Consider the following 18,621-nt stretch of genomic DNA (forward strand, 5'->3'; position numbering starts at 1 on the left):
GTTTCAGTCATGATCTTGGTGAATGGCAGAGCAGGCTCCAGGAGCTGAAATGCCTATTTCTTGTCTTACCAACATTTTGCAGAGCTTCGAGTTCAGAGGATGGAGATATGGTGAACCAGCTCTGCACTCAGTCAGAGAAGTGCAGCATAATGACTGACAAACACAAAGGCCTTTTTAAGGCCAGGTATTCTCTGGCTCGGGGACTAATGTACTTGCTTCCTCTGCTCAGTTCTGACTGGTGCAATGGTTGTGACAGGTTAGCCAGCTAAGATACTAAGCTTCCAGCGTGGCCGATCCTTTAACATTGTCTCAATGCCCCTATAAGGGTAAATGACAATTACATGTTTAGAAGCAGACAGGGTTTTGAGGGCACAGTTCTCAAGCTGTAATGGTCAGGGGCAATTATTATCTTGCCCCCCCCCCCGGCCCCCAGGACAAGGAAAGGAAATCCTAGCTGGAGCAGTTGCTGGAATCCATGACTGACACCCAGTGGAGGAACATCATTACAGCAGCAATGTTTGAAACATTGCAAGGCATTGAATTCTGTCCACTCGGGTATCTGTATCGGATGGGCCCGGCCAAAACCCCCTCTCAGCCAAAGAAAGTTGTTACAAATTTGTTGCTCAGACTTACAAGTGTACAGCATAGAAGGAGGCCATTCTGCCCATTGTGCCTGTGGTGGCCCTTTGAAAGAGTTACATACTTAGTTTCACTCCCCTGCACTTTCCTCTTGGATTTTAACCTTTCCAACTATATGGCTAATTCCCTTTTGAAAGTGACGATCGAATCTGCTTCCACAACCTCTTCAGGCATCACATTCCAGATCATTAACTTGCTTTCTTTCATCCTCCTGCCTCTAGTTTTTCTTTATGCTGATGTCCTGTTCAGCAGTTGGACCAGTTGGCAATAATGACCTGTTTCTGTGCTACACATCATTTGTCATTCTCCCTGTATCCTGTTGGAATGTCAATCACTGACAGCACAACTTGAGTGATCAACTTCACTGCCCTTTTCCAAAGTGTGCACTTAGTGTTGAGGTGTTTGTGTTGCTTGTTTAGTCCACCTTAACTACAGCAGAATTCTGCCACCAAATCAGAAAATACTGAGAACAAAAACAACATTTTGTGGTTCTGTGCACGTTTTCACTCGACTAAAAGATAGTGGAGCCCTTTAATATCATGGTGCAGAAGATTAGATCCGTGGTAAAAAAATCTCATTACAACGGTGTCACCATCTGGAAAGCACAAGGTCTTGCGATTGTGTGCAACAATTAAAGTGAAAAGCCCTCTGCCATTACTCAGTAACAGGCAGGCGTCCTGCTCGACAGCAGCAGCATTTGGAGCCAGACGCCGTGGGCAGAATTTTCCCCTTGTCGGGCGGGCGCGCGCCCCCGACCCAAACAGGAGAAAAATAGTGCGCGGTGATGTCGGGGGAGCGTCCCAACGTCATCGCGCACTCTTTTGCTCGGTGGGTGCGTGCGCGAGAAGTGGCAGCGCACCCGCTGACGATTAAGAGGCCTATTGCAGCCCTTAATCAAATAATGAAATGGAATTTTTCACTGCTTGTCCAACCGTTCAGTTGGCGGGCGGGTGAATTGGCCAAGCAGCCTTCGTATTTTTTGCGAAACCCCATCCAGTGATTTTTTTTAAAAAAAATAAAATCTTTTAAAACTCATTTTTAACACGTCCCTGCTTATGTGACGGAGTCACGTGAGGGGACATGGTTTTCTTACTTTTCAATTGTTTATTTTTTAATGTTAAAAATCTTCAGCTCCATGAGGCAGCTTTGTGCCTTCAGGGAGCTTTCTGTGAGCGCGCTTGCGCAGACTTCCGTGTTCACCCTCCTCCCCTCCGCCACCCAGGCAGCTTTGAGCCTTGCAGTGCACGATTCACACACTGGCTGGCCGCTCATCGGCCAGCCAGCGTGAAGTCGTGGTCGGGGCCTGGTCGCGGGCGGTGGTCAATTTTGCAGCCGCTCCTGGGCCCGCCTGTCACAACCCACCCAGCGAGGTAAAAATCTGCCCTGTTGAGTGTGTTACGGTGTGAGCTGTATTTTTAGTAAAAGGCAAGGCCTCAACCTGGGACTGAAGTTCGTGGAGTTCAGGGTATGCTGGCCCGCGAAAGAGAAGTGGTTCTTTGGTCGTGAGGGATTCATTGCAAGAGGCGGCATCAGGAAGCATTCCCATCAGACCAATGACAGTGAAAAGATGAATCTCTCTCCCGTCAAATGCTGTTGGCGCTGGGGGAGGGAGTCAATTGGAAGTGTCAAAATTGAGATTGACAGTTTTTTGTGAGGCAATGATATTGAGGGTGATGGAAGCAAAATAGATAGATGGAGTTCAGATGCAGTTCAGCCATCTGAATAATGGACCAGTCGCTGAGGGGCTGTATGGTCAACAGCCATCCCGAAGTTCCTAGAAGGTGTGATTTATCACCATGCACAGTGTTGTGGTGAGATATGTGAGCAATATTCAAGGTAGGTTGTTATTTTTGCATGGGTAGGTGACAACATGGTAAGCAACTGCTCCAGTTGTTACGTGACCAAAATGGAAAAAGTTTGTGGGAGGTAATTTTAACTAAACTGCCGTGGAGGAAACCCATGGGATCAGATGAAATCCCAGGATCACTCTTCACTGACTTCAATGTGGAGTGAAATAAACCAGCGGTGCACCTGATCCTGTCAATCTCTCGGCGGGTTAGGTTAAAATTGTACCCCATTTCGACATCGCGAGATATCAAGCTGATATGTGTTAGCTCGTGCGTGTGGTGTATTGCAATTTGTGATATATGAAAGGACCTTACAGCAGGTTTGGAAATCTGTTCCAAGAATTCAGAACTTTAAAAAGTTCCACTGCTGTAACAATTCATAAATCGTGATGCTTTTACTCTGACAGGAGGTGTTCTTTGAAATGCCATCATGAATGTGCTGAGCTAAATGTTTCTGCATCCCATTTTCTATATAAGTTTGCAAGTTGGGACTTATGCATTGAAGGGGTAAAGCTAGAGGTTCACAGGATCAGATAGGGCCCTGACGAGCTACTGAAAGCAAACTATTCTACAGAAAGCACGCATAGTCTGAATGTCAGTTGGACCTTGGACCACTTGCAATACTGATCTCTGGCTCAGAAAGAATTCTTCAGATTGCCCATGCTGACAAATCCTGGGTATCTGCAAGCAGCAGTTTTGCACCTCAAGTACCAGTTCATGCATCCTTTCTCATTCTGTCCAAGGTCATCAGTTTTCCCTGTCCACCACAATCGTCTTCAGACTCATTCGGTCTCTCCTCTCGTCTTCCAGTTAATATTCCATTGTGGCGCTGTTTTTACTTGCCTTATCTCTTTCGATGTCTATTTCTTTGCAGCCTGGCCTTCACAAGTCTCTCAAACAGTTTTATCTCCCTCCAGCTTCTGAAAATGCATTGCAGGCTGTGAACGCCATGAGCTGCCTCGGCACCTATCTCCTCTGTACTCTATTTAACCTGTAAGTATGTTGTCCTGCCTAAAAGGATCTTACAGCATTGGAAAAGGCCATTTGGACCATCATGTCTGTGCCAGCCCTGCTCTCCTCCCATAGCCTTGCAAATGTTGCTTTTTCAAATAGCTATCCCCAATTCCCATTTGAAAGTTATTCGTCAATCTGCTTCCACTCACCTTTCAGGCAGTGCTTTTCAGATCACACCTCATTCCATAAAAAGCTTCTCCTCATCTCCCCGCTGAGCCTTTACAAATTACCTGAAATCTGAGTCCTCTGGTTAGCGATCTATCACTATTTCTAACTAAGGGGTCTCCTTGCAAAGCCCGTAGCCAGCCTGTTTTTCTTTGTTTCCAGAACTTTCTGTTTCACTGACATTTCCCAGGCCCAGACACACTCCACCCAAGAAGAACAGCACTATAAAGGGGCACTGTCAATAAGGCAAACAAGTTGACCAGTGATCCAACTCCATCACGTAACTGCAGCCTTTTCATTTGGATTTCAGTGATTTGCACACACACACACACACACCGCACTGAACACAACAATAAATCACATGTGTAAGCTGCACAGTAATCTCATGATGGTGCTTCCCATTGCATTGTTCATGTGGAGTTCCCATTGCAATCACAATTCTGCTCAATCGGCATAGGCTTCTTTTTTGCCCAAACAGTTATCAAGATGTAGTTTGACTTGTAGCAACATGCTACAAATGCTCCACAACTCGAACAGCATAGGCTCAGAGCAACGTGTAGACCACAAATTGGCACATTCCACAACACAGTTCACAAGCCTCTATTTCTTTAAGGTTGAGAGTAGTTCTGATCCACGTTTACACAGGAATTCCACAAGGAGCTCTACATCCAAGAGAGAAAACTTTATCGAATGACAACATTTAAAATATTTTCACATCCACTTTACTCTTCAACTCAATCAATTTCTGTTCAACAACTACTCAAGATATAACTCCCTATTTCCCTTTTTAAAAAAAAAATCTCACGTTGAATTCAAAAGGCAACAAACTAAGGTAAACATTTAATTCCCCTGAAAAAGACTGCACAACTTCAGATTCCTACAATGAATAAGTTTAACGGACTGAACATTCCACCTAAAGGATTCACAGCGCAGCAACATCAATTTGATATTTTCCACTCATCTCAGATGAATCTCAGAAGTCCCGTTATTGGTAAAGTTACAACAAATCACAACCAGGTTTGTTGGGAGTTCTAGCCTTGCGCAACTATTTCACGAGTTGCCGGAGGCACTTTAACTGGCACCTGACTGTCACCACATGCAAGTGACACCTAACTAGGTACGGCTGTGAACAAACTGCCCCAACTGCCTTCTCATCAACTAATGACTCAAACCATGCTTATTTACACTTGCCTTGTTTTGGATTGATCTGTTACATTCCATTTTGTTGCATTAGCCTTTAGGAACAATCTCATACTTCCTAGAGGCTCCCAGCACCGATGCATTACCCACCGTGCAAGCACATGGCCCCAGGCATGCACAGGGGCCAATCAAGTGGCACATGGGCACATCATGCTGAGCTATCTACAGCCACCTATTTCTTTGCTTGTAAGCTCGTACATATGCCATACTCAAGCTTCAATTTAAAATGTCCCAGCCCTGTAATTATGGTTAAATAATTTTTCCCATCAAAGGCTGGAGAAAATTAACTTATCCCAGATTCCATTCGATTCCCAATCGCCTGGCTCTGGGGAACATCCTTGATACAGTTCATGAAGCAAAGTTTGATGCATGTGACTGCATGAACAGTTGCATGAAAAATATCTGCGGATGCCTTTTTTTCTGTCGTGACAATGACCCTGGAGTCAGTCTCTCCCCAGGTTGTCCTGTCCTGTTGCTGTCAGTGCAGTTCGGTCAGAAATGCAGCACTCAGAGACCTGCAATTTGTATTTTTAGTTAAATATCACAATTTGAAAAATCACCTGCAAAAATCGTTGCATATGCTAAAATTGAAAACCTCCTCAGTGCTGCGAGGAAAAAAATTCTACGCCTATAGCTCACACCACCTCCTCTTGATGTGCAAGTGCTATTTGCTCATGTACTATTTTACAATACTGCATCTTCCATGTTATGTAGAAAAGGAATCACCTTGCTCCTGATCAAGACCTATGTATGTACCGATAAACTTCCAGCTCATGTTCTCTTCGATTTTTTTTTAAATACAAAATATGTACATTTTGTACTGAAGTTCAGTGTGCAAAGTATAAATTCCAAATTCAGGAATTGCTTTCCAAGTCAACTAATCAAACTCAGATAACATATTGATATTTGGGAGGAAAATAAATAATTTGTTTCTAAATTTCCATTGAATGAAACCCTGATTTCTTCTTTTTAAACAATAGGTATTAGCTGTAGGTATGAACGATATGGGCCATCCAGTCCATGCCCAAATATGAGTCCTAGAATATACCAGTTTTTATTCAAACTGCCTCAGCAGAATCCATGCAAGGAGTATCATGCTTTGCTGATCCGTACTGGACAAACGCCTGTCAGCAACCAGGATTAACACAAGTTGCCGATCATGACCTAACATCTCCCACCAGTTTGCTGCAGTTCTAATCTGATCGATTTCGCAGAGGGTTCAGTGTCACCATTCTCACCCACATTCGCTCTGGCCAATTGTCATGGGGGTGTGTCAGCAGCTCAGGCTTATTAATGCCTCACCTGTATTTTTTTATGTGCGTGCAAGAGAGAGAGAGAGAGAGAAGTTGGCACTGGTCACCTGAAAATGAAAACTCACTTTGGCTGTCACGGTTTAGCCGCTCCACGCCACTCTGGCCCACTCACTGGTTGTTAAAACCCAGTATAGATTTAGTCAACTGGGACTAATGCCTTCAAATTGTCGTGCGCTGGGTTAACGGTTAGTTGAAAAAAAGGGTCCTTCAATGGAAGCCACACTTTCAAACTACAGTTGAGGAGGACGAGGCTGTAGATGGTGAGCTTGAATTCCAGAAAAACCACTTGCGCTTCAGCTGGCGTTTCTGACACAAGTAGTCCTCTTTATCACGTTCTTTCCTGGCTCGCTGGTAATGGTCATCTTCTTTCAGGAACCAGACAGGAGGCCAGCGGTGCTTTTCAAAATAGTCCTGGTTTTCTGGAAGTACACATCAATAAACCCATTAATGAAATGTTGTGTTTTTACTCGTTTCACACCACATTAGAAGGTCTTTTGAAATGAGCAGGACACACAAGTCTACCTTTCCCAACGCAACTCCCACCAGTTAAAGAAAGAACTTGGACTTTTGTAGCGCCTTTCATGACCTCAGGACATTCCAAAGCGTTCCAGCACCAATAAATACAATTGAAGGAAACACGGCAGCCAATCAGCACACAGCAAGATCCCACAGAAACAAGAGAAAGACATTCTGTCTTAATGATGTTGGTTGAGGGCTAAATATTGGTCAGAGCATAGGAGACAACACATCTGACTGTTTCTGAATTGTGCCATGGGATCTTTTATGTCCACCAGAGAGGCCAGACTTGGTTTAGCATCTCATTAGAAAGACAGCAGCTCTGACAGTGCAGGAATCCCTCAGCACTGCATAAGAGCGTCAGCAAAGCTTTTGCGCTCAGAACTTTCTCGAGTGCAATTTGAACCCATGATTATTGTTCCAGTGGCAAGAATTTTGTCCGAGTAAAGTGATATGATCGTCAGTCAGGCTGTGTCAGCTCTTGGCGATTCTTCACTCCATTCCACTCACCAGAAAAATGGCATCCCTGGTGGGGAAGTAGGAGTTTCCCTCAATTCATCCAACAAAAAGAAATATACCTGGTTTGGAATGTAGCCTCTAATTATTTTAGAGTGCAGAGGCAATTTATTCAAGTGTGCGGCCTGTTACAATATCTTGTGCAGTTGTGTACAAATGGTAACTCAAAGGGGCTGACTTCTGCGTGGACTGCAAGGGAACTTTTGGTATGCTGCACGATTGCATGACCATGTAGCTTACAGGGAACACTACTTGATATTTCTATGGGTAGAACCATACCATTGGTGTTTCAATCAAAAAGCAGTGCCATGACATATTTCAACTATCACCTGTATCACAACGGCTCAATGCTCTTTTTAGTCTACTTTCCCTGTAAGCTCTAGTTACCTACAGGTTCATTCCTGAGTAAAAGCACCAAAATAAAACCCATTATACTGACCGGTCACCAAAATAATTCTGGGAAGATTAAATATTATCTATATTTTCTATTTTGATGCCACTCTTTCTGCTGCATTGTATTCCTCTCTCTTTGCATTGACTTCCATGCACCCTTCAATAAACTTTTTTTTAACCCTCACACTAATGGTGCATTCTCTTAGATCTGTGCATTCCTCCAGTTCTGCTCTCCCGTGCATCCTTGATCTTCTTTGCTCGGACTTTTGACCCATGTCTTCAGCTGGGTGGGCCTTAAACTAGGGAATCCACTTCCTAAATCTCTGAATCTTTTCCTACCCCTCTCCCTGCCTTTAAGATGCTCCACTCACTAAACGTACCTCCACACCATAAACCTACCCACCAAGCTTTTCCTCACCTGTCCTATCTCCTTATGCCAAATTTTGTCCACAAATGCTGCAGGGAAATGCTTCAGGATTTTGTTTTGACTACGCAACAGGCGCTATACAAATCTAACTTATTGCTATCGCTCTCTTTTTGGATTTCTCTTGCTCGGGCGCCTTATGTTTCTCTCTCTTTGTTAATGAGTTTTCTTGCTTTTCTCTCTTTAGCCTGCAGTGGAGCGTCATCCAGCCAGACATAAACAGTGCAATTAAAAATTAATAATTAACCAAAGTGCAATTCAGAGACATTCATTCCATATTCACATTGAGTGAATTCAGGACACAAAGTTAAATTTTGAAGACAGGTTGCAAGAGACTGGCCTTGAGCATAGAAGATTGAAGGATGATCTGATCGAAGTATTGAAAATATTAAAAGGATTGCACAAGTAGATGCGGAGAAATTTGTTTCTCTGCTGGTAGATGGGATCAAAGCTTAAAATTAGAGCGAGGCTATTTAGAAGGGAAATCAGGATGCATTTTATCAAGCATAAGTTTGGAGAAATCTAAAACTCTCTCCCCAAAATATGTGGATGCTGGAGGGCTATTGGAACTTTCAAGACTGAGATCAATTGAGATTTATGTGAGGTGAGGGTATCACGGGATATGGAGCTAAAGCAGGTAAATACAGATCAGTCATATTTGAATAGTGGATCAGGCTGATGTTCCAGTGTGGGAATCCTGCAATATATTGGAATTCTCTCCTGAACAAATGTGCTGTCACTTTCAACAATACCAAACAAAGGCCATACTATACCTTTAATGCTACAGAGCACCTGTTCTCATTATTAGATCCCAAATGCTTTTACCTACATTTGTGTTGCTGCCTTCAAGAGGTAGGGTGTAGGAATTTGAAAGGGACCTTTTCAGGGAGTCTAAAACTAGGGGCTATAAATATAAGATCGTGACTAATAAATCCAACAGGGAATTCAGGAAAAATTTGACCCAGAGAGTGGTTAGAAGGTGGAGCTTGTCATCACAGGAAGTGGTTGAAGCCAAGAGTATAGGTGCATTTCAGGGGATGCTAAATAAGTACACGTAGCAAGAAAGGAGTAGAAAGATATATTGATAGGGTGAGATGAATGAGGTGGGAGGAGGCTCATATGGAGCAACAGCTATCTGTTGGACTGAACAGTTGAATGGCTTTTGTGCTGTAAAGTTCAGTGTAATTCTCTGTATTGGTGGGAAGACACCAGCATTACTCACTGTCCTCATCCCTAAAATTAAACACTCCAACACCTCCAAAGATTTGCATCTGACAGCTAGCTGACGGCTAATAGAACTCGTATATGGAAAGAAACGTAGCTCAAGTAAAGGCCTTCAAATTGAATGAAGCTCCCAACAGAAAGTCACCTATGTCAAACTGAGGATGTCTTTCATGTTTTTAATATGGAAATAACTCTGAAAAGAATGTTTTGAATTTTTTGGCACATAGAACCGATTGGTATAGAAGGGAGTTCAGTCGGTAAATGTTCTCATCCACTTTGTTCTGAGCGCCATTTTTCTGCATGAATAACTCTGTATAAGCTTGCTGAAAATCAACACTTTTCATGATATATTTTATTGAGCTGCAAGATTCAAACAGCCTGTAGTGACTGAGTGAGGCCAGTGCAGGAGCTCGAATAATGTTCGGATGTAAGAATAAGTGGCAGGTTTTCTTTCAAAGATCACTTAATCTCAGTCAAATGGTACAAACTTGAAGTTTTTAATGTGAAACAGTCTATCTACATGGTGCTGGCTGTCGCACAGTGGGCTACACTCTTCCACTGAGGTCAGAAGTTCTGGGTTCAAGACCCACTCTAGAGTCTTGAGCACAAAATCCAGGCTGATACCACAGTGCAGTATGGAGGGAGTGCAGCACATTCTTCGAATGAGGCGTTAAACCGAGGCCTCATCTGCCCTCTCAAACGGACGTTAAACATCCCATCGACTATTTAAAGAACAGCAGGGTAATTCTCCCTGATGTTCTAATCAACCTTTATCCCTTGACCAAAAATTATTAAAAACAGATTATCTTGTCATTGTCACGTTGCTGTTTTGTGGAACTTGCTTACATGTAAATTGGCCACTGTGTTTACTACATTAAAGCAGTGAATATATTTCAGAAGTCCTTCACTGGCTGTGACATGCTTTGGGACATCTGGAGGTCATGGAAGGCACCATATAAATGCAATTTTCTCTTTCTTTTCCACAAACCTCAGAATCTGAGAAAAAACTATTTCTAAGGATGGAAAAAGCAAGCCTTTTGGTGAATCACTGAAATCAGCTTCTTTCTAATTTAATGTTAAAAGACCAATGTGGTCAGATCCAGTGTTTGCGCATTGCCAAGGGAATCCTGGAATCAAACACTTGCGCCACAGCCAGGTGCAAACAAATACTATTTTCCCTTCTCGAACAATTACCAGCTAACAATTTACATTCGAGCCGGTCTGGCAACGTTAGATGTCAGGACAAGAATCAGGCAATCTTCACCTTGAAAGAAAAAGTCAACAAAGCTACACGATTGGAAAAACAAACACCAGTTATAAAATCATAGAATCATACAGCACAGCAGGCTACCATTCAGCCCATTGTGCCCCTGCCAGCTCTCTGAATGAGCTCCGGTTAGTCCCACTTGCCTGCCCTTTTCCCATAGCCCTTTTAAAATAAAGATTTCTTTTTTGAAAGTTACTGTTCAATCTACCTCTGCCACCCTTTCTGGTAATGCATTCCAGATGATCACAACTCACTGCACCAAGTAAATTCTTATTCCCCCCTGCCACTCATCTGGCTTTTCTGGATGATTATTTTAAACCTGTGTCCTCTGGTTACTGAACCTCCTGCCAATAAAAGTTCTCTCGTGAATAAAGTTTACAGGTAGCATGACGTCCAGGACTGCTGGATGCTGTCTTCTTCCTGTTTAATCCTCACAATAACCCTAGCTCACATCATACTTTACCCCTATCCGCTACACCTATTGTAAAACATGGAATCAAATGGCTGTAACTGCCTAAGAGTCTAAGCATGATGTAAAGAAAAGCAGTCAATGGGTGTCCTGACTCTCTTGTGAAGTCTCAAGGAACACGGACAGTAAGATGCTGAGTGAACACTACTGCATATGCTGGGCTTTCCAATGATTCAAGTGCAATTGTAAGGCAGACCATGTGTGTTTTTGAATGAGAAAGGGTATCGGAATCCTACCAGGAGACTTTGCCTTCATTTCCCTGGGAAACTTGCGACATACGTTGTTGTAGTTTGTACAGATGTGATGCAGGCACCATTCAGATAGTTGATGGGCACAGTGGAACTGCTCAGAAAGCAAGAAAGAGATACAAGTAAGCTTATTGTTGCCATCCATTAAATTGACTGCTCAATGAACCTTTTTGTCAATTACAGGGTCTCATTTAAATAAAAGTTCCCACAGGCCCTCCCAACATCTGGCCAGATTCATAGCTGCTCACTGCACAGCTGTGGAAATTTGCGGGCAAGCAGTCACCGCCAAGGACTCACGGGAACAGCCCATGCCCGAGTCTGGAGGTGATCGGGTGCAGGTCTCAGAGTGTGATCAGAGGGAGGCCAGGGCTGGAAAGGCTCAAGTACTCAAGTTGTGGTGAGGGGTTTGGGGAAAACACTCCTGCTACTTGTGCCCACAAGGAGTTTGATCAAGTTACAGTGGCCTCCTGCAGTCCGCCAGCAAGCTGTGCTGTGGTTCTGCCAACGGGCAATGGGCAGTACAGGAATGCCCCTGGTGTTCCTTAAAAATTACACTGTGGTGTCAATCACGTCATTGGGCGATGACCTTTCCTGTCTGCCTTCACCAGGAAGCAAGTTAATGATCGGAATTATTGCCATTGATAGTATAATGCCTGGGAATGTGATGGATTGGAGAGGGATTGCAATTTTCCAAGTTTTATCCTCACCCGTCCCTCTGCCCTCTGTCAGCAGCAGCGGGTGGCAGATTAAAATTGAAGCTGCTGTGTTGGACTATTGTCTGAATTATAGTAGTGAAGTGTTGCCCGGAGTTAAATTAATTGCTCCTTTATTTCATTGCTCAGTTATCTATACAATACTGGTGGACAGGGGATAAGGGCACAATTTTTTAATTCTTCTTGTGTTTAGGCTCCATATCTCCACAGACTGCCATCTACCTATGACAGTAGAGATAAGAGTGACCACCATACAGTTCTTGTGAACAGAAAGTCTATCTTCACAGTTCACTCCATCATGTTGTGTGGCACGACCACAGTGTTAAATGGGAATGAATCTCGCATGCTTAATACAAAGTTTCGACTGACAGCTTAGTCATTGAGAGATTGAGGGAATGAAATCTGTTTAATCAGACAAGACCCTCAGTGCTCCATGCTTCCAATTTTCCAATTTAGCTCCATATAACAGTTTCAGCAGCTTCAGGAACGTATTTAGAAGCATGTCAGCTGTTAATTGTAAGATGGTTTTCATAAATACCCGATGTGGTTCTCAGTCCTTGAGGCCTGGTATAAAATCTCTGGTTTGCCCCTCTTCTGTGGTTTTGTTCGCGACTGAGCGTCCCTGGAGAGGGAGCATGTTGTGTCCATTTGCCTGACGCCTTCCAGGACCGGTGGGTGCTGCAGGGGCTGGAGTGCATTATAAGCCCCAGGAATGACATATTCATTTGTTACCTTTCCTTTAAAGCCTGGTCTTTTTGTTTCAGTGCCCCTTTTAGGGGCTGTTAATTGGTAAATTTGTTAATTAGTTTTTTATTGGTATGCTCAAGAGTATAAAAAGGGACTGCTTGAGTGCATCACTTCCCCCAAATCTATATTTTAATTTTAATTTGCTAAGATGCCTTTAAAGATGTGTTTTTGTTGCAAGTGCCCCAAAGGGGCTGTCAATTAGTAAATTAATGTATTTGCTCCTCAAAAGACTAAAAAAAATGGACTGCAGGGACACTGGTGTGTTGGTAAATAGAATAAGGCATTTGTTCCATATGGTTGAGGGCTGCATTCTGTGAATAAACCTACAAACAAGGCAAGGGTCCATATCTAACTTCATACTTTACAATCCATTTAAGGTGGGAGCAGAGAATGAATGCTTAAAAGGTGAAGATTGAGAACCAGGAATTTTTTTTTCCAGACTGAAGGTTGTAATCTGAGTTACTTTTGAGAAGAATGACTGAAACCAAGTTCAAGGGTAGGAAAGCTAATAGAATGTTATCATTTGTTGTGAGGAGAATTGAATACAGAAGTAGGGAGGTTATGCTTCAGTTGTACCAGGCATTGGTGAGACCACATCTGGAATACTGTGTACAGTATTGGTCTCGTTATTAGGAAGGATGTAAACGCATTGGAAGCAGTTCAGAGAAGGTTTACTAAACTAACACCAGAAATGGGAAGGTTGCTTTATGGAGGAAAGATTGGACAAGCTCGGCTTGTATCCACTGGAGTTTAGAAGAGGAAAAGGTGACTTGATCGAAACGTAAAACAGCCTGTGGGGTCTTCACAGGGTCAACGTGGAGAGGACGTTTCCTCTTGTGGGAGAATCTAGAGCTAGGGGTCACTGTTTAAAAATGAGGGATCACTCATTTAAGACAGAGATGGGAAGAAATTTTCGCTCTCTGAGGGTGATGAGTCTTTGTGACTCCCTTCCTCAAAAGGCAATGGAAGCAGAGTCTTTGATGTTTCCAAGGCAGAGGTAGACAGCTTCTTGATAAACACGGGGGTGAAAAGTTACCGGGGGTAGGTGGGAGGTTACAGTCAGATCAGCCATGATCTTATTAAATGGCAAAGCAGGCTCGAAGGGCCGAATGGCCTACTCCTGCTCCTGATCCGTGTGTTTGTAAATTGTCGGGGTATGATTTCCCATCTATGTTCTCTGAATCTGAGCCTTTTTGAACAATGGGAAAATGAATTTGATATGTGGCCTTTGGTTGTATCCTTCATGAAAGGGAAACAACACATAGCCTTGGCACTGTTGCTTCTTAACAAAAGCAGGATCGTGTGCAAAGTATTTGTGAGCTAGAGGCTTGTCAGTTGGACACTGATTGAAGTTTGGATATTCTATTCATTTTCAAGGTTAAATTTATGGTTAAAAGATGATCTGTTAAATGCATCTGAGTCATGGCCAGCAACTGAATCTAGAAAAATGAACAGATATTCTTCTTCAGAAGAACTAATCATGGAATTTAATTGGCTGCTTTATATAGAAGATTGTAGAAGTTCAAATTGGAAATTGCTTGTTCAGTGCTTGCTATCAAATTGCTGTGCTATGCTGAAGTGCCACATGGATAGGCTCCTGGACTTAATCGGAGTTGGCTTCTTGGAAAGTAACGTGCTAATGGAGCATATGTCTTATTGCTTTTAAGAAAATTCCTGCCTGACAATGTATTGGCGGGAAGGGGTGGGGGTGGGGGTAGGGGGTGGAATTTGCTAAAAATGGGTTCGGAGGCACCTGTGAAAATATAAATCTTGTAGTGATGGTCCTTGGAGTAATGGGCTCTGTGAAAGGAATCATGCAGTGATTGAAATGCTCTATAAGATCTTAAACAACCAACCAAACTGCAAGCTAGCATCTGTCCTGGCTTGGGCAGTCCATATGGAGCATTTGTATCAAATGGTTGGCGGCTGTCGTACACATCAGTTGGTCTATGTCCCAAAATACCTTCTGTGCTGTGTAGTCATCTCCCTGCCTTCGATGGGACTACAATTAGCTCCACCTTTTCTGCACACTTCAATGCCCTAGCTGCAAGAAGAAGGGCATTCATCAAGGCAGAAGTCTTTGAGGAAAATTCACGAGCCTTCCAGGACTGTATAAGACCATAAGAGACAAACTTTAATCCTGGGGATTTTGTGAACCACAAAAGAGGATCGGAGTGGAAGTGTCTGGGTAAAGTGATGGGAAGGCAGTGATCCTCTAACGTGCTAGTCAAACTATTAAGGTATGTTCGTTCACATTACTCTGGATTGATTGCAAACTTTCAGAATCTCAGCAATTAGTTGATGAGGCACCCTGTACCTCACAAAGGCTCATGTTTGACAGTTACGAGGAACAGAATAAGCTGGATAAGGGACTGGATGATTACAAAGTGACACTGATGCATAAGAACAGGCTATTTTACCCAAAGGACAACTACCTCAAATTGGTACTAGGTTAACGTCTGGTCCAGAAGTCAGTCATTCAGGGAATGGGGTGCCTATGAACTTAATAGGGAGATCAGGGAAAGCCGCTGGCAAATTCAGACATTGGCTAAATGTCCAAGAGCAGAGACCAGAGGTAGGATCCATATGGACTGGCAAAGTGAGGTAAAATGGTGGAAAGCTGGAAAATACAGTCTAAGTCCACATTGCGGGTCTGGAAGTGACTCTGGCACTTTTCCTGATCTTGGGATGGAAAGACCCCAGGACAGGGCAAGGAGAGGCTGTAGTTGGATTCAGCGATGCGACAGAACAAGTACTTCAGAACAATCTAGGAACACTAGTAGAAGTGGAAGCCCTTAAGTTTTGATGGCTGCAAACAATTTAGAAGACAAAGCAACAAGAGCTGCAAACTAGAGTTGGATCGTTGGAAGGAGTTTGCTGTCTACTCTGAAGCAAAAGCGAGACTCGTGGCGCAGGGTTTCGAAGATCAAGGTGTTAGATTGCACTCACCGCTGGCACAAAAACCGATCTTGAACATTTTCTCAGCCCAAATTTATGGGTCTGTATGCCTATCTAAAATGTAAAAACCACATTTTTGTAGGGTCAAAATGTAATTGTTTTTGAACCAGCTTAAAAAGCAAGTGAGGTAGAAGGGGAGCTGTGGAAATTAAACTGGATGTGTTTAGGGGCTGAACGCTGCAGCGAGGATATGGTGTTTCTTGGTTGCCTATGTCTTGCTCCAAGTGGGCTGTACTCAGCTGAAAACAGATCCAGCAATGTTTTACTGGTATCACCAAGAGAAGTTCATGGGCATCTTTATCATGCATGCTGACAATTTTCTATGAGAAGGTTCTGCAGAATTTGAGCAAATTCTTACAGACAAGTTAGGGGGGGAAATTTAAGATTGGAAGTCATGTTTTATGGGGGTTTTAAACATATAGGCTTAGATAATGAGGAGGAACCTTGAATCAACCCTGATAGCTAGAAAGTTTAACGGTATAACAAGGAATCAGACCAGGTCATCACAATGATGATCTTGCATTCCAAGGAGAAAGAATAGTCAAGAAACTTGACTGGATGTTTGAACTAGCTATGTACTTGGACAAGACCCAATGCCAGATGTGACAGAATGGAATTTTGTCTTATGAAACATTACAACTGAAGAGGTTTTGAAGACAAATAAAACATTCGAAAAAAATTAAACTCTGAGAAATGAATACACAAGTTTGTAGCCCCAGGTGACAAAAAGGTATGATACTGGTCCTTTATGGTAGCTTCCCATATCAATCTTCAGGATGAGCATTACAGTACAAGCTGGGTTTATAATGTTCTTCCTAGGTAAAAATAGAAAGGGCTGTGACTTGGCTTCAGAAGCCAAGAAAATCACAAGGGTGGTTCAAAGTACCCTGGTTGCAGAAATGCTGGCTCTGGTAGAAATGAAAGATAAGTTTTACTTATCAAAACATTTTTAAGGAAATACTACATAAGGGACATTTGGACAAAAAATTTATCCATTGAGTACTATGTAGACAACCATCCCCTGTGGGATCATTTAGTTTTGACAAAAAGGTTGAGGATTGACCTTGCCAGTATAAAGGAGATGCTTGGAGAGAAAAGACATCTCCAAAATAAAGTGGGTGATGCAAGTCATCAGCTGTCAGATATTTATTTTGAAGAGGAATGCTTGCACAACAAGTATTGGAGATTCCATAAGAGGGACACCTATGTATCACATCAAAGTGCAAGAATACGGTAAAAAAAATGTTGCTTTTTTTCTATTCTTTTATTCTAAAAGATTGTGTTAAGTTTTTAATTTAAAGAGATAGGAATCTGCTCATGTTATATTAATTGTATTAAGAATAAACAGGTGGGGGGTATTCACTTTAGTATCCGGAGCACAAATAAAAGGGACTGCTGAACATGGGGCAATGGTAGGTAGGAGGCAGTTACGTAATGCTGCATTCTGTGAATAAACCTACTACCAAGAAAATAATCTGTCCAGTCTCATATTTTACTATCTGCCTTGGATCTATTGAACAGGGTGAGAAGGGAAGCAGGGGGAAGAGAGGAGAAATTAGCCTGGATTCCTACTCTATCCAGCCACCCTTATGACAAAGACTGTCAACTATCCCCATGACTTACACTGTCAACACTCAAATGAATTTGGCTTATTGGAGAGAAAACCTCTGTCCTAGAATGAGCCTGTAACTTGTGGGAGAAAATTATTTTTATTTTTACAACAGTCTAATCACACTGATCACTGCCCCCTTCATTGATAACCTACACATTAAGAAGCGGTCCAAATCCTCCTCACTTTATATATCATACAGCATTTGTTTCTTCTTGTTTATTGTAATATGCCTAAACAGTTTCTGAGCCCCGTTTTCCTGTTGGGTTAAGACACATTCTAAAGACAGTTGTAACTTGATAGTGTTCAATAAACAACACAAGCAACTTTCCTAGCTTGATGTCCGCTACAAACACGCCCTGCAGTATTTGGTTCCGTGTTGAATGTCCTAGGAATCTGATGGTTGGGGAAAGTGAGTTCTCAAACCTATCCATCACTGCTGCAGAATTGAAGGTGGAAGGCTGATTTATTTGGTCCTCCCTTAAATAATTCCCCATACTGTATCTCTAAATAGGCTGAACAAGATAGAACATCTCACACCTGCGCATTCTGGAAGTCTAAAGTTGCATTGAAGCTCAACTCACAGCTTTTACTCTGTGATGATACACATTTAGGTCTGTACGAGGTGTTGGTGACATTGTGTGTAAAAGCACAGTGGTAGGGAGAAGGTTGCACAGCCAGAAGGTATCCTGTATCAAGTGATTCATTTCCTAAATCCCCAAATCCTCTCTTCCTTCGAGAATGCTCATTCTCACCTGGATGAGTGCAGCTGCTACAACAGTCGAGAACCTCAACGCCATGCAGGACTAAAGCAACCTGCTTGATCGGCAGCTCAGCCATAGGTTTAAACCTCCACCACCCACAGCACCATGGTAACAGTGTGTACCACCACCTGGAGGATGCACTGCAGCAACTCACCAAGCCTTCTTTCACAGCACCTCCCAAACTTGTGTGGCTTCCACCAGGTCAAATCACGCCACATCCTAACTTAGACCAATAGCACAGTTCTTTCTTGGTAGCTGGGATAAAATTCTGGAAGCACCTTTACCACAGCAGTTCATGAAGGTCCACAGTCACCTTCTCAAGAGCAACCAGGAACGGACAATGAGTGCCAGCCTTGCCAGTAATGCCCACAGCCTGAGAATAAATTAACAGCAACTCTTGAAATGTAATTTCTCCGTTTGGTTTGGTATTTCACTCCTGCATGCAATTTCTTTCCTTATTATACCAATTATAGAGAGTTCCAGTATCCCATAGCTGAGACTTCAGCATACACCTATCAGCATGGAATATAACTGTTATCTCCATGTTTGTGGCCAACTTGCAAAATCAAGTTTTGAGCAGCTAAAGGATTTAACA

At 42.8% G+C, this 18,621-nt stretch overlaps 1 protein-coding gene across 3 annotated transcripts in view; it reads right to left on the reverse strand.

Moving 5' to 3' along the window:
• Positions 1 to 1,784: 1,784 nt before the first annotated feature.
• LOC121290189 (rho-related BTB domain-containing protein 2-like) overlaps positions 1,785 to 18,621 on the reverse strand; it is a 59,669-nt gene continuing 42,832 nt past the window's right edge. For 2 of the 3 annotated variants that reach the window (XM_041210447.1, XM_041210448.1), the window contains exons 9-10: positions 11,224 to 11,329; positions 1,785 to 6,597 (exon numbers count right to left, since the gene is read on the reverse strand). In XM_041210447.1, coding sequence (XP_041066381.1) covers positions 6,404 to 6,597; positions 11,224 to 11,329 — 300 coding nt within the window. In that variant the 3' untranslated portion in view covers positions 1,785 to 6,403. The remainder of the gene's footprint in view (positions 6,598 to 11,223; positions 11,330 to 18,621) is intronic. The other variant, XM_041210449.1, reaches the window with a different exon arrangement.

This window comes from Carcharodon carcharias, chromosome 17 (assembly GCF_017639515.1).
Source record: "Carcharodon carcharias isolate sCarCar2 chromosome 17, sCarCar2.pri, whole genome shotgun sequence".
Classification (NCBI taxonomy): domain Eukaryota; kingdom Metazoa; phylum Chordata; class Chondrichthyes; order Lamniformes; family Lamnidae; genus Carcharodon; species Carcharodon carcharias.